The sequence below is a fragment of the Pezoporus flaviventris genome, unplaced genomic scaffold, assembly GCF_033815535.1.
Source record: "Pezoporus flaviventris isolate CSIRO_AGI_PZ_B2104156 unplaced genomic scaffold, CSIRO_AGI_Pfla_v1 ptg000078l, whole genome shotgun sequence".
NCBI lineage: Eukaryota > Metazoa > Chordata > Aves > Psittaciformes > Psittacidae > Pezoporus > Pezoporus flaviventris.
Window position 1 is genome coordinate 11,047,859 of NW_026892626.1, and position 15,868 is coordinate 11,063,726.

Genomic DNA, 15,868 nt, shown 5'->3' on the forward strand with positions numbered 1-15,868 from the left:
GTCTGTTTAGGAGAGTCATGAGGAACAAATTACAGATTAGTCACACTATCAGAAAAGGAGGTGGAAGTATGTGGTATCTGAACACCAGTGAAATAAATCATCATGAAATAGTAAGTTATTACTCAATACAATGATGTTTGTATAACATAAAATGATTTTTACATAATTTTAAATACATTTTTAGCACTTGGCTATTGCCTTCTAACATATCACTGGAGAACTAGGTTGCTCAGACCTATTTTTCCAGCAGATAAATCTATGACCTCCTCAACATCAAAGCAGAGCCCATTTAGAAATAAAATTTGAGAAAAAAACTGATCTTATTTACCTCTTTGGTATTCCTCTGTGTGCCTGCACACAGGCGCATAGAAATCAAGACATTATCACTGCCAGACATATTTCACTAAAGACAGCATGAATTGCATTTGATTAATGACTAAAAGATTGGGCCTTAGGGTACTTTAAAAATGAATAAACCATGCTCTTTATTAGGAGGTTTGTTCATTCTTAAGGTAAAAGAGTTACTAAGAAAGCCATCATTCATTCTAAAGCAACTCTTGTTTTATATGCCGCCTAACCTTTCAGAAAGTTAAATACTTGAGCAAAGGAATTCCTAATAAGAAGTATATTATAAAGGCTTAGGTCTAAAGAATATTCAACAAGAATGAGTGTCTTCAAGTAAGAGTTCTTCCAATGTCAATCCTAGTCATCAGTAATGGCCTATTTCAGGTGAAGTTTTGGAAAAGTAACCAATCTTCCACAGTCACTGCAGAAAGAACTTACCCTCAAGAGCCCTGAGCTCTGTGTTGGCTTCATCTTGCTTTTTTTGTTTGCTCAGAAGTTTTTAGTCCTCCCCCTTGGTATAAGCATCCTTGTCATTACAGCACTGAAAAAGAATGAGAGAGTCATTTCAGATATTACACAAGGGGTCAATCCCAATTGCCAGGAAGAAGAAAAATCCCAGCTTTCTTCCTCCTTGTTCACAACATGAAGCTTTCTTCCCCTCCAAATCACACGCTTGCTCATTCTCCATTCCTTTCCAAGCTCACTTTTCATATTAGTATTTCTAACTCTCTCCAGATGCCTTTCAAGAAAGATGTTTTCCACCATGCTCTTTCCACTTTGACCCAAACTAGTTTCCTCCCCGCCTGTTCTCTTCTATGATCCCAGGGATTCTCAGCCCAGACTTGTAGTTTACAGCAGACAGAGCCACACATTAATAACCGTTAAGAACTAAGCACACATCAAAAGGAATGGGAAAAAAGATCAAGAGAGATGCCCAGCATGCCAAACACATCCACAAAGTGCATGATCAAGCAGGGTGAGAGCAGATACTACCTGCAGGTGCCTGTGTTACCAGTCCCTCTGCCCTTTCCAGCCTGGTGAACTCCTCTGACACTCAGCTTTGTTGCCTCAGTTACAGCATAGCTGGTGCTTGGAGACAGGAATTCCCTCCTCCTGCACTTCCCCAAGCAGAAAAAAACAGACCCTTTCAGCACAGTGTTGTGCCAAGCGGTGGTCAGGGAGATTCAGTCATGGAAGCTGTGAGCAACTGTACAGGTTTCTTCTACCTCTGAAAGCTACTAAAAATATAGTCCTAAGACATCTGAGATATTCTGACATTCATATGAAAACACTGCACACAGCAAGGGAGCTCCCAGAGCAATAAAGGCTATATAAACCCAAGCTCTGACAACACAGCAAGACTTCCATTTTAACTTAAACTCTTTCTGAACATTTTTGGATGCTACTTTTCATCCTGTTTTCTGTAAACTGTGGGAAGGCTGACATGTCTGAGTTAACAGCAGGGTTTTTCTTACATCTTGATATAACACCAACAACAAAGTGTGACGTTGTTCTTCCCTGGCCACACATGAAAGTACCTACCATAACCTAAGCTGCTCTTTAAATACGGGCCGGCAGCGTGGGGTACAGAACCAGCACTGCAATGCTGGAGCTGGCAATCACTTGGCTTGTATGTGCCATAACTCCCCAAACATTTTAGTGCTGGTTTGCAACATCAGCATCCTCCTGCTAATTCAAGCTGATGCTGGCATGAAGACAAGCTCAATTAAGCAATCCACACAACAACTCTGATGCGTACATATGCATGCCCTTTGAAGTTAAATAAATTACTTGTTCAGCTTAGGAAACATTAAAAGCAGTTATTTTATAAAGAAAGAGATTATATGTGAATTTTTAGCTGAATAAATAATTATGCATAGCAGGAAAATAATTTACTAAGATGTATATGACTATCTCCAAAACCACAGCTATGGCATATTTCAAAACCAGGCAGAAATTTAAAACCTCCAACATACTTCTAAACTCAGTGGAGCCATTACACTTTATAGTGCCATTATCACTAGATTATGTCACACCGTAATTCTACCAGTTATTCCCTGTGATCACCTTAGAAAACCATGCAAAATCAACACATTGAAATTTAATTTTATATACCCTACTCTACTAGGAATATCAATACACTATGTATTTTAATAATATGAGATCTAAAGACTAACAGTTCAACCAAAATAAACTTGCCCTCCCAATTCTCTTTTTGCAGGTATCTTGTGCTGGGCTTTTTGAGCCCACAGTCCAAACTGGCATTAATATGCAAATCTCCCTTTCACTCCCTCTGTCTACAGAGATCCTTGTACCTGCAGAGCTCACTGAAATCAGCACCTCAAAGACACTGAGCCCTGACAGTCTGACAGGTTAAAAACCTCATATAAACTTTATAACCCCCCTCTTTGCATTTGTAAGACTGGCATGCTCTAAATTAAGCACGCTATTTATTTTATTGCCTTTAAAAAAATAATCACGAAACCATTAATGTTCAGTTTTGCAATACTCTCCTGGGCAGCACCAATAAACAAGTTATCAAAGCAGTCATGAGAAGCATGAATATTTTACTCATTTCTGGCTAATTTACAGTGCAAAAAAAAAAAAAAATCTATGTAGCAAAATCTGGGAATCCACTGAATCTTCACACTTGCATAAAATACCCGTGCGATGGCTCTGGAAAGTAGCCAGGCCAAGCCACAGAATCATAGAATGGTTTGGGTTGGAAAGAACCTTAAGTTCATCTAGTTCCAACCCCCTGCCATGGGCAGGCATCATGCAATAACCTCACCGAGCATCATTTCTGAGATGAACAGTCCCATCCAAACGCTGAGACACCAAAGCATGCACTGATCTTGCTGAAAGCACAGCTAAATTTCTGAAGGAATTATTCCTCACATGGAGCATCTCCCCAATCAGGTTTGCATGTGGCCACTCAAACACCCGTGGAGACAGCAGGACAGGGTGCAAACGAGCCGGAACAAGTAACTAGAGATAGGGGAAGGTGGTTATGCCAGATGAAGTGTTTCACAGCTGCCATTCCAAACAACCCGCGGCGTGACTGCCCAATAGTCACAACTCACTGAAAGCTGCCTCTGTAGCCTCCCACTCAGATGGCAGCAACCCCTCTAGCTGGGGATGGCGGGACTGTCGACATGTATCTGAGCAGTTCCTGGCACACGAGTGGTGAGATGCAGCCCCAAAGCGATGTGGGAGCTGAATACACCCCAGCTGCTCCTCTCACCCCGGCCTGTGGCACCCCAGTCTCTAAAGGCTAAGCATGCCTCTGCACGTCTGTGCTTCCCACAGGGAGGAACTGTGTGGCTAGCACAGCCACCCTCGTCTTCTACTCTCAATTCGAAAAACCTCAGGGCTGTGTGTCCTAAAGCCACACAATCCTCTGGGACCCTCCCTGAAGCTGCCAAGACCGGAGCGGCTGAGGCAGGGCCTGGGTGGTGAAAGGCAGGACGTGAAGGGGGACATGAAAGGGAAATAAATACAAGCCCCTCAAATCCGGCGGTAAGTGGAAACCTCCCGGGCCCTTTCCTCGCCAAACACCCAGCCCGGTGCCTGCGCCGCCACGCCGGGGCCTGCCCCGGCTCTCTCCTCTCTTCAGCGCCGCCAGCCCCCTCGGGGAGGAGACAGCGGCGGGAGGGCGGCGGCGCTTCCCTGAGCGCCGGCAGGCCCAGCTCGGGCCGCGTTGGGTGTTGCATGCGGCGGGCGGGAGGTCAAGCCGCTGCGAGAGACCGCGGCCCGGCGGGCAGGTGAGAAGGACGGCCGCGGCTCTTCAGAGGGCGGGTGGGGAGCGGCGCCGCCCTGCTCCGCCTGGCCGGGGACAGAGGCCGGCCTGTTCGCCCTGGCCGCCGCTCGGCCGTAGTGGGAGGGCCGGCGGGAGCCGGGTGCCCCTTACCTCCGCTGCCCCCCGTCCACGGCGGAGGGGCCTGTCAGGCACCAGCGCTGACCTCTCAGTCCTGCACGACCTCCTCCCGCCACGCGCGGTGGGGAGCCCCGCGCTGTGCGCAGCGCGGGAGGCCGGGAACGGCGGGACAGAGGCTCGGGGCTCGGCCGCTACCCGGGAACCCACTTTAAGGGCAACGGCATCGCGCCTGTGGCAGCCGCTGTGGCAGCAGTGGCATGGCGGGGTGTGGTTTATCGGCTCCTGACCTCGCTGGTGAGGGCCCGGTGCGGGCCGCGGGGGTGGTGGAGTGAGCGGTGCGCCTCGGGTGCGGGCAGCTTCGTGAGGGGCGGCTTCCTTCGGCCCGAGGTCTGCTCGCCGGTGCCTAGTGAAAGTGCTGTGTAAACAAAGGGGGGACCGTGTGTGCAGGTAGAGTATAACCCAAGCATGGACACGGTGACTTGTTTAGATTTACAAGTAGGAAAAAATACCTTCTACTGTTCCATTGGTGAGGGTTCCCCTAGCAATAGCACGTTATGTTTTGGTAAGGGAACAGATCTTTTACCTGATGTTGCCTTTACACCATCACAATTCAATATGCTGAATACACTCCATCCCTGGCAGTGTTCAGTGCCATTTTGGGCACAGCCTTGTGTGACATGGTTTAGGGTGGAGGCAGGAGGGTTGGAACTAGATGATCGTAAGGTCCTTTCCAACCCTAACTATTCTATAATTCTATGTTCAGAGCCTTTGGAAAGTATTTTGCCTCTACATGTAGGGTGGAAACTGTACAGGGTGTGGCTTCAATTCCAAACATGAAGCTGCTCACAAAACCAAGTCTCATTAATATGGGACAAGTTTCCAGCACTAGAAGTGACAAATAGTCTTTGGGAATAGTTAGAATTTACCCTTTTACTGGTAAATTAACACCCTCATGGTTAAATGCAGGGTTAATGTTACAAAGGAAGAAGAAAGTCACCTTGTGTCTTTATACTTGGCTTTGAAGGGTTTTAGCAGAGCTTGCAGGGCAAGCCCTTGCATTTAGATGAATTTTTGTAAAAGCAACATTTTAGACTTTGTGGGTCAGATTAACATCTATAATCTACATTCTCTGTGTTTGCAAAAGGAAGACTTCATTATCAAAAGATGTCTGTATGAGGCTGTTATTAATTGTACCTTAATTTTAAGGAAAATTGGATGGCTGAGTGAGAACTGGTTGCTCAGAAGATACATGACTGTGGCTGAGGATTACAGCATGTCTAAAGAAATGCAAGAACTGCAGAAGCAATGGCACTCCATGGTGCAGGCCATCCACAGCAACTCGAATGTGGGTCTGGATTATAATTTAATGTATCTATAAAGAAACTACTTTCATAACTCTCAGAGTATCACATCCCAATTTATTTAAATGCAATTTCAAAACTGGGGGGTAGGAGGAATTGGCACTCCCTTTTTTTATGTGAACACTGAGGAGCCTACAGGAAGGGCTGTCTTCCCGCATCTTCATCAGTCAGGGAAGCCTGCTCATTCTGCATTTCTGTGTCATACTAGTATAACCTTTTGAGAGAATAGAGTGGTATTTTAGTGGAACGGTTATGCTTCTATATAAAGAACTAAAAGTACAACAGGTATTTCCTTAAGGGAAGGGAAATACATATTTTAGTATACAATACTACAGTAAAAATACAGTGTAAAAGCAGGACTGCCTCTGTAAAAAGGATTTTTTTTCCTACCAGTAACATTATAATTAAATTCCCAACAACTTTGATACAGACATGCCCGCACTGGACTTATGCTCAGTAAATGAGCAGGTTGCAGATATTACTGAGGCATGGAAAAAAAGAAAAAAAACCAGAATTTCTAAATGTTACAGTATTTTTTTTCTTAATAAATACATTTCTCTAGATTAAAATCATAGCTGTGGAGACACCTCTGAAATCTGTGCAGCTAATCTGTGATTTGTTCTTTTTTTCACTTGTTTTCAGTTTGGGTTTTTTGGTTTTTTCTTTGTGTAAGAATGGAACTGGGAAGTCTAAGAGAAACATGTCTGGGTTTGGTAGAATTGTATTTGCTATAAAGTTATCTAAATTTGCAACAAGTCCTCATGTTTTTGAAATACAAAGGCAACGGCTCTCCTTTATTCAAGCTGCAGACTTGGAAAAAGATGCTACCTGTAGTTCACTGAAGTAACAGTCGTCTTTAAAAGTTACCTATGACAAGACATAAGAACAAAATCTGAAATGTTTTTCTTTCATCCACAGGTTGTTGCATTTATGAATTCTCGTGTTGGCCAGTACTTAGATGACCATCCTTTTATTGCCTTATCACTCCTAGTGTTTATTGCAGTGTCTGCTATTCCTGTTGCATTCTTCCTGATTTTTGTTGTTACAACAGCCATAATGGCCTGTATCGGTGTGATAGTCATGGAAGGTATTGTATGCATGAATGTATGAACCTATTTACTACCTTTTAAGGCGTGTTGTCTTCTCCTTTTTTCCTTCTTCGTTCTGAAGTTCCCAGCTCAAGCAATTGAGTCCTCGGGAATCAGCAGCATTAAAACTCTAAATACAAGAGTAGTAATCTGATTAAGTGTAGATTATACAGGGGAAATCCTATTTCCCTTTTTAATTGCAGCCATCAGGATATGCCTAAACCAGTTATCTTGACCTAGCTTTTATAAAAGCTAGCTAGTTGATTGCAGAAGACTGTTTTCCCAAATGGAGTGAAATTGGGGTTGTGGTAGAATGTCAGCTCTTCTAATTTACTTGTAGATAAACTTGTTGAAATAACAAACTGATTTTCTTTTATTAGGTGTTGTGATAGCCATAGGTGGCATAGCCCTCCTTTGTGTGCTGTGTGGCCTGAGTGCGCTCTCACTGGGAGTTTCTGGAGTGCTGAGTTTTTGTTATATCATTCTTTCAACTCTGGTCAATTACTGGTGTGCTTCAGGGTGAGTATCGATGGCTTGATCCATGCTTGGCTTTCAAACTGCAGCTGTACTAGTGCATTGATTACTTCAGTTATTCTCAGTGAGCCACTATTGCTTAGTTTAACAAATATTTCTTGAATACTAGAGTGTCTTTGGCTACCCTGGTGGCTTAATGTGCAGCATATAAATATCTGGTCATCAATATATGCTTTAGTGAGAGTGAATACATGCCCTCTTTCCTCTTCAGGAAATGCACATACCCATTCAGGAACCTTTCCTGAACGTGATTCAGAAAAGAGGAAATATAAACGGTCCTTAAATGTGCATGTGCTAACACAACACAACATCAAGCAATCAAATAAAACGTTGTCTCCCTCAGAATATTTGCTGCTTTAAGTGTCATAAAAACACACTTCCCAATTGGACTTTACCTAGAGGATTTGCCTTTTCAGTTCTTTTTTCATGATAACCCATATCAGTTTGCTTACCTGCTTTTGTAGAGTAACGGACCAAAATTAATTGTAGATTAGGGATAGGCAGAGGGGTACTTAAAAGGCACAGTGTGGCCTAAATAGAAATTACAGGGTTTGCTGGATGCTGCACATGTGCAGGTTGCCAGTTATGTCACCCAGTACTTTAGGCTTGGAGGCCTATTTGCATCAGCATGGCCTTAGCCATGCTTTTCCCAAGCATCTGGCTAGGACTAAGAGGCACCAGCAGGTTGTGCTGGAGTGTCACCTGTTGGCTGCTTAAATATCTCTCAGGGAATGAGTAATGGTAATCACTTCTTAAGCATAGGGAAGAGCAAGAAGAACGTTCTCAGTTTGCTCCTTCATCACAGCTGTGCTTCTTGCGCAGCTCTCAAGGACACACAAAACTGCCTGTTGGGCTTGTGATATCGTCAGGATGACTGTGCAAGGCCCAGTGTACTTGTATTTGTTCCAGGGCACTGCACCACTCCTGTAGGTCATGATGCCAGGTCTGTAACACTGCCCACCAATTCTAGAAAATATGTCTTTTTTTTTTTTCCATACCATACCCAGATACACAACCTGACCTACAAACCAGTTATACTGACATGCAGCTTTAATGTTAAGACAGGTAATACCTGCTCTTTTTATGTTCCTGTGTCTTTTGAGAGAAGCTCTGGTAAGCTGGCAGTCAATGTTCCAGGAGTCTCAGATTTACATTTCACAACGCTCAGCTTTTCTGAGCAGAAAGTTAAAAGACAATAATCTTACGGAAGAACAGGCTGTAAAATCATTCTTTTTTTGTCCTGTTTACAGGGGTCAGATAAGAAAGAAAGAAGTCAATGGAAGTCTGCCACGGAAGACTCCTCCTGTCTCAGATCTTTCTGATCTGAGAAAGAACGAATAAGTGGGTTTCTCTCCACTTCCTTCAGAGGCACTTACCTGCACTATTCTGACCTTTGCTGTATAATAGTTTACTCTTTCAACCTTTGTGCACTCCTTACGGGAGATGAAAAAAAGTCAATATGCATCTTAGATTGCCACTGTAAAACTAGTATTAGGAATAACCATTAAACATCAGTGCATTGCAATATAAAGTCTATGCGCATGATGGAATATTCCACAGAATCTGGTAAAGGACTGTAACAATAACTGCTACTGTTAAGTTAGTGATGATTAGGTGAAAGAAAGGGTAGGTAGGTATTGGACATTTGTTACTGGAGTTCTGGATGTACTATCATTTGGAATTCAGATGCAGCAGTTGGTCATTTTGATACGTGTGTCAAAGCGTATAACAACACAAATGTGTTTTGAATGTTACAAGAATATTTTAAGCCTTAACAGCCTTTGTTAAAATAGGATGAGCGCACCATGCAAATGCTTTATATTTATTATGCAAGGAAAGTTAGGATTTATTGTATGTTAATTCATGATACAAGCTTTTATACACCTTTAGATGCTGCATTATTCTGAAGGGATATTTTTCTTGTTCTCATTGCCTCATCACATCAAGGGTATGCACTTAGGTCTTGCATTTTGTCATACTTGTTTAGGTGTTTAAATTGCCTGGTTTGCTTTTCAGTTGTAACTTCTGGTATGTTATTTAAGTTGGGGCTGGTTTTGTTGTTTGTTCCGGGTTTTTTCATTTTTGGGAATGCTGTAATATTCTTAAGCATTAAGAAAGTATCTAACTCTATTATTTTAATAAAGTGCTGTTTGTTTAACTGAGTTGTTATTCTACAGGAAAAACATTTCCAGATCTATTTCTAGAAAGGCTACATTTGGAACTGAATTTTTCTCCTCAATTAAAGTATTTTGGCTGGTTAATATTGCTGAACCACAAACTGCAGATTACTCTCCTCATGCCTGTAAAGAAAATGCAGAATTCTAAGGACTACATTAGGGTAATACTCCAGTTTTGCAGGAACCAACATGCTGTTTGACTCCAACTGGAGTCAAAGTTTACCCAAGTGTCGTGGTTTAAACCCTGTCAGGTAACTTGTTCACTCACTCCCAGTGAGTGGTGCCGAGCTGACAACAATCGAGGTCCGTGTCCGTCCCCCCCCCCCCGGGGTTCTCCCCCACTCCCGGAGGAACGGGGAGGAGGATCGAAAGAGTGCAACTCCCACAGGTTGAGACAAGAACAGTCCAGCAACCAATGTACACAAATCACCACCGCAACTATCAACTACAACAATGATAAGGGAAAATAACAAGGGAAGAGAATACGATACCACCGGCCAAGAAGACGAGTTCCACCCGGAAGCCCCCGTGTCCTTCCGGGTAACTCCCAGTCCCCCCCCACCCCGGCCATGACGTGCTGTGGTATGGAATACCTCCCTGGCTAGCCTGAGTCAGGCGCCCCATCTCTGCTTCCTCCCGGCTTCCCCTCCTCCCTGGCAGAGCATGAGCCTCACAAAGTCCTTGGTCAGGGTAAACATCACTTAGCAACAACTGAAAACATTGACTTCACCAACACTGTTCTCAGGCTGGAAGTCAAAACACAGCACTGCACCAGCTAGCACAAAGGAAAAAAAAAACAAACATGACTGCTACTGCTGAACCCAGGACATTATCCACCCCTTATTCCATACCATTCACGTCATGCTCAGATCCCACATTTTCAGTACACCATCGCTCTCCCATATATATACATCCATATACATACAGACCAAGAGGAAAAGATCATTTTCTTAGTGCATGGACCAATCCCTATAATGCTGCCGAGTCCATCCGGTCCATGATGTTCAAAGTTCATTCTCTGTTGGGATGATGGCTGGAGGGAAGTCAGGGCCAGTCGCTGGTGACCTGGAGACATCTAGTTGATGGGCTATAAAAGCATTACACAGCAGGCAACGGCATACAATTGAGTTCACTGGCTGTTTTCCCCTAAAATCAAATCCCCTTGAGGTATACATCGTAATTCCCCATCTTCCTGCATTACCCACCAAGTATATCCAGGTCCCTGAGCAAAAGCAATCCCACGAGTGGGTTTGCCTTTACCTGAAGCGGGAATTACCCAGACTGTCTTCCCCAGCAAATTCTTCATATGCACCACGGGAACTTTGTCCCCCTCTACAATATGTAAAAGTTCTGACTGGGCTGGGCCGGCCCTGTTGGCAGATCCTCTGGTGTTGACCAACCAGGTGGCCTTTGGTAAGTGTGTATCCCAATGCTTGAAAGTTCCCCCACCCATTGCTCTCAGTGTAGTTTTTAACAGCCCATTGTACCGTTCGATTTTCCCAGAGGCTGGTGCATGGTAGGGGATGTGATATACCCACTCAATGCCATGCTCTTTGGCCCAAATATCTATAAGGTTATTTCGGAAATGAGTCCCATTGTCTGACTCAATTCTCTCTGGGGTGCCGTGTCGCCACAAAATCTGTTTCTCAAGGCCCAGGATAGTGTTCCGGGCAGTGGCATGGGGCACAGCATATGTTTCCAGCCACCCGGTGGTTGCTTCCACCATGGTAAGCACATGGCGCTTGCCTTGGCGGGTTGGTGGCAGTGTGATATAGTCAATCTGCCAGGCCTCCCCATATTTATACTTCAACCATCGTCCTCCATACCAAAGAGGCTTTAACCGCTTGGCTTGTTTAATTGCAGCACATGTTTCACACTCATGAATAACCTGGGCAATAGTGTCCATTGTTAAGTCCACCCCTCGATCACGGGCCCACCTGTATGTTGCATCTCTGCCCTGATGGCCTGAAGTGTCATGGGCCCACCGGGCCAAAAATAATTCACCTTTATGTTGCCAATCTAAGTCCATCTGAGCCACTTCAATCTTAGCCGCTTTATCCACTTGTTGTTTGTTCTGGTGTTCCTCAGTGGCCCGACTTTTGGGTACATGGGCATCTACATGACGTACCTTCACCACCAGGTTCTGCACCCTGGCAGCAATATCTTTCCACAGTGCAGCAGCCCAGATGGGTTTACCTCTGCGTTGCCAGTTGCTCTGCTTCCATTGCTTCAACCACCCCCACAGGGCATTTGCCACCATCCATGAGTCAGTATAGAGATAAAGTACTGGCCACTTTTCTCGTTCAGCAATGTCCAGGGCCAGCTGGATGGCTTTCACCTCGGCAAACTGACTCGATTCACCCTCTCCTTCAGCAGTTTCTGCAACTTGTCATCCAGGACTCCATACAGCTGCCTTCCATCTCCGATGCTTTCCCACAATACGGCAAGAGCCATCAGTAAACAAGGCATACTGCTTTTCACTTTCTGACAGTTTATTATATGGTGGGGCCTCTTCAGCGCGCATCACCTCCTCCTCTGGTGACATTCCGAAATCTTTGCCCTCTGGCCAGTCCATGATGACTTCTAGAATGCCTGGACGACTGAGATTTCCTATTCGAGTTCGTTGTGTAATTAGTGCAGCCCATTTACTCCATGTAGCATCAGTTGCATGATGTGTAGAGGAGACCCTGCCTTTGAACATCCAGCCCAGGACGGGCAGCCAGGGTGCCAGGAGGAGCTGTGCTTCAGTGCCAATCACTTCCGAAGCAGCTCGAACCCCTTCATAGGCTGCCAGTATCTCTTTCTCAGTTGGGGTAGAGCTGGCCTCAGATCCTTTATATCCCCGACTCCAAAAGCCGAGGGGTCGACCTCGAGTCTCCCCTGGAGCTTTCTGCCAGAGGCTCCAGGTAGGACCGTTCTCCCCAGCTGCAGTGTACAGTACATTTTTTACATCTGGTCCGGTCCAGACTGGTCCAAGGGCTACTGCGTGAACTATCTCGCATTTAATTTGCTCAAAGGCTTGTTGCTGCTCAGGGCCCCATTTAAAATCATTTTTCTTCCGGGTCACATGATAGAGAGGGCTTACAATCAAACTGTAATTCGGGATGTGCATTCTCCAGAACCCCACTGCACCTAAGAAAGCTTGCGTTTCTTTCTTATTACTTGGTGGAGACATTGCTGTTATCTTGTTGATCACATCTGTGGGGATCTGTCTACGTCCATCTTGCCATTTTATTCCCAAAAATTGAATCTCCTGTGCAGGTCCCTTGACCTTACTCCGTTTTATGGCAAAACCAGCTTTCAGCAGAATTTGGATTATTTTCCTCCCTTTCTCAAAGACTTCTTCCGCTGTATCGCCCCACACAATAATGTCATCAATGTATTGCAGGTGTTCTGGAGCTTGCCCCTGTTCCAGTGCAGCCTGGATCAGTCCGTGGCAAATGGTAGGGCTGTGTTTCCACCCCTGGGGCAGTGGGTTCCAAGTGAACTGGACACCTCTCCAAGTAAAAGCAAACTGTGGCCTGCACTCTGCTGCCAAAGGAATGGAGAAAAATGCATTGGCAATATCAATCGTGGCATACCACTTGGCTGCCTTTGACTCTAGTTCATACTGAAGCTCTAGCATGTCCGGTACGGCAGCACTCAATGGTGGTGTGACTTCATTCAGGCCACGATAGTCTACTGTTAGTCTCCATTCTCCATTAGACTTTCGCACTGGCCATATGGGGCTATTAAAGGGTGAGCGGGTCCTGCTGATCACCCCCTGACTCTCCAGTCTACGGATCAGTTGATGGATGGGAATCAGGGAGTCTCGGTTGGTGCGATATTGCCGCCGGTGCACTGTTGTGGTCGCAATTGGCACTTGTTGTTCTTCAACTTTCAGCAACCCCACAGCAGAGGGATCTTCTGAGAGACCAGGCAAGGTGGACAGCTGCTCAATTTCCTCAGTCTCCAAAGCAGCAATACCAAAAGCCCACCGGTACCCTTTTGGGTCTTTGAAGTACCCTCTCTTGAGGTAGTCTATGCCGAGGATGCATGGAGCCTCTGGACCAGTCACAATAGGGTGCTTTTGCCACTCCCTCCCAGTCAGGCTGATTTCAGCCTCCAGCACAGTCAACTCTTGGGATCCTCCTGTTACTCCAGAAATATAGATGGGTTCCACCCCTTGACAGCTTGATGGCATCAGGGTACACTGTGCACCGGTATCTACTAGAGCCTTATACTTCTGTGGGACTGATGTGCCAGGCCATCTGATCCACACAGTCCAGTAAATCCGATTGTCCCCTACCTCCACCTGGCTGGAGGCAGGGCCCCTCTAATGGTCGTCACAGCTTTGGACACTTAAGTCGTGGTGAAAGGGATTATTCTTCGTTATCACAGGAGCTGGAGTAAAATCAGCTCTTCCATTCCATCTGGGAAACTGCTCACCAGAGACTGAAGCCGTAGCTCTCATGGGACGATCAGTCTTGGCCCTTGCTCCCCTCTTCAGTTCACTCACCCGTTCCTCCAAAGCTGAAGTAGGTTTTCCATCCCACTTTGTCATGTCTTCTCCGTGATCCAGCAGGTAAAACCATAGGGTACCCCGTGGCGTATACCTCCTGTATCTCCTCTCTTGAACAATAGGACGCCTTTTGTTAATAGCTGAGACGTGTGTTGGTACACGTGAGGAGCTGGATTAATCAGATAGATCGTCCCTCAATTGTTTGAGGTCCTGGGACAGTTTTTCCACAGCTGAGATGATGGAAGGGGTGAGGTTGTCTTCGAACTCTCGGAGTTTATGAACCATTTCATCCACTGTTAGTGGTACTATGTCATTCCAGCTTACTGTTGCCAATGAATGGGCATATGATGACGGTGCATTCCGTGTAAGTTTTCACCACATGGGTCGTGTACATTCAACTTCATCTGGATCTATAGGTGTATCCCCGTTATTCGGCTTGATGTGATAGAGCATCTCTACGATGGCCGATTCCCTCAGAGACTGGATGCCTTTGTCTATAGTAGTCCACTTGGCCGAACGACTCGTAACATCGTCCTTGTACGGAAACCTTTCTTTCACAGCTGCCAAGAGCCGCCTCCAAAGGCTGAGGGACGTTTTCTCTCTTGCGATTGCTTTGTCAATTCCCCCTTCTCTAGCAAGTGATCCCAGCTGCTTGGCTTCTGTACCTTCTAGTTCGTGACCATCGGCCCCATTGTCCCAGCATCGGAGTAACCAGGTGATGATGTGCTCCCCTGGTTGACAGGTAAAATCTTTTCGCATATTCCGCAGCTCAGTTGAGGTCCGAGGTCAAGAAGTTACCTCTTCTTCTTCTTCTTCGTCATGTGATGATGATGACTCCTGATCAGATTCTGGACCGGGTGGTGAATTCATTGGTTCTTCATCTCGCTTCACCCTTTTTGCCTCCTTTTTGCTTGTTCTCTTGTGTACAGGGGCAACCGATATTGGTACGAATTGGTCCTCTGGTTTGGCTGCAGTGATTATCACTGTGGTTTGAGTAGCAACTGTACTTGTTGCTGGGGGTGGTGTAGCTGCTGTACTTGCCACTGGGGTAGCTGCTCTGTTCATTGAGGCCAAAGTTTGAGTAGCGACTGTACTTGTTGCTGGGGGTGGTGCAGCTGCTGTGCTTGGAGCTGGGGTAACCGCGCTGTCTGTTGCAGTTGAAGTTTGAGCAGCTGCTGTACTTGCTGCTGGGGTAGCTGCGCAGTTCATTGCAGCCAAAGTTTGAGTAGTGACTGTTGCTTTGCCCTCAGATCCGCTGACATTCTTTTCCTTTTGAAGGTGCTGGATAGTGTTGAACAAGGCCCTGTAAGCATAGGCCAAGCCCCAGCACGTTGCCGTGATTTGTCCATCTCTGGTATGGCCAGAATGACCACACACCTCATTTAAGTGTTTTACTAATTCTTCTGGATTTTGCAGTTGTTTGGTAGTGAAATTCCAAAGTACTGGAGGGGCCCACTGACCTAGATACTTGCCCATACTATCCCACACACCCTGCCACTCATGGCTGTCCAGCCTCAGGGAAAATCTCTCGGTCCTCCTACATTGTCGTTTGACCCCAGACAAGACCCAAACCTGAATCTGCTTAACTCTTGAAATCAGTAGTGGGCAAAACACACTCTGTATGCGTGTTAGCATGGCGATTCCCATCACCATCAGCAAACAAGTCTCAACAGCATTAAAATGCCATTCAAAAAATTCAAAACTCTCAAATGTAAATGGTCTGGGGGGACGACTGGGAGGGTAAAAGAATGTCTCCTTCACAGGTTGAGCACCTGAGAAGGAGAAAAAAGATGTGTAATTGCTAAGCACCTCCATCATATACCTCCCAAAGTATAAAGGTGGTGACCACACTGGGAACATAAGCCAGATCAGTTTCATGATCAATGATTCTATTGTATTACAAGTCATTACCATAAAGTACAATGGGACAAAAACCTTAGCCCAAGCCCCACACTTGAAAAACACTAATACAGCAAATACCGGAT

The 15,868-nt window shown here is 45.5% G+C and overlaps 2 protein-coding genes across 4 annotated transcripts in view; one reads left to right on the top strand and one right to left on the bottom strand.

Annotated features, from left to right (window-relative positions):
* The window catches only part of DNAH3 (dynein axonemal heavy chain 3), a 66,814-nt gene extending 63,159 nt beyond the window's left edge, over positions 1–3,655 (bottom strand). The window contains exons 1-2 of the mRNA XM_061474243.1: positions 3,429–3,655; positions 784–886 (exon numbers count right to left, since the gene is read on the bottom strand). Of these exons, the coding sequence (XP_061330227.1) occupies positions 784–816 (33 nt within the window). The 5' untranslated portion in view covers positions 817–886; positions 3,429–3,655. The remainder of the gene's footprint in view (positions 1–783; positions 887–3,428) is intronic.
* Positions 3,656–3,915: 260 nt separating this feature from the next.
* LDAF1 (lipid droplet assembly factor 1) lies at positions 3,916–9,363 on the top strand. 3 transcript variants are annotated; one of them, XM_061474245.1, is made up of 5 exons: positions 3,916–4,109; positions 5,429–5,567; positions 6,502–6,670; positions 7,052–7,190; positions 8,456–9,363. In XM_061474245.1, exons 1-5 carry the CDS (start codon positions 4,057–4,059, stop codon positions 8,544–8,546), a joined length of 591 nt encoding a protein of 196 aa, XP_061330229.1. In that variant the 5' UTR covers positions 3,916–4,056; the 3' UTR covers positions 8,547–9,363. The 3 variants fall into 3 exon arrangements, with proteins under 3 accessions (XP_061330229.1, XP_061330231.1, XP_061330230.1); XM_061474247.1 differs by lacking the exon at positions 3,916–4,109 and adding an exon at positions 4,136–4,343; XM_061474246.1 differs by lacking the exon at positions 3,916–4,109 and adding an exon at positions 4,507–4,527.
* Positions 9,364–15,868: the final 6,505 nt, after the last annotated feature.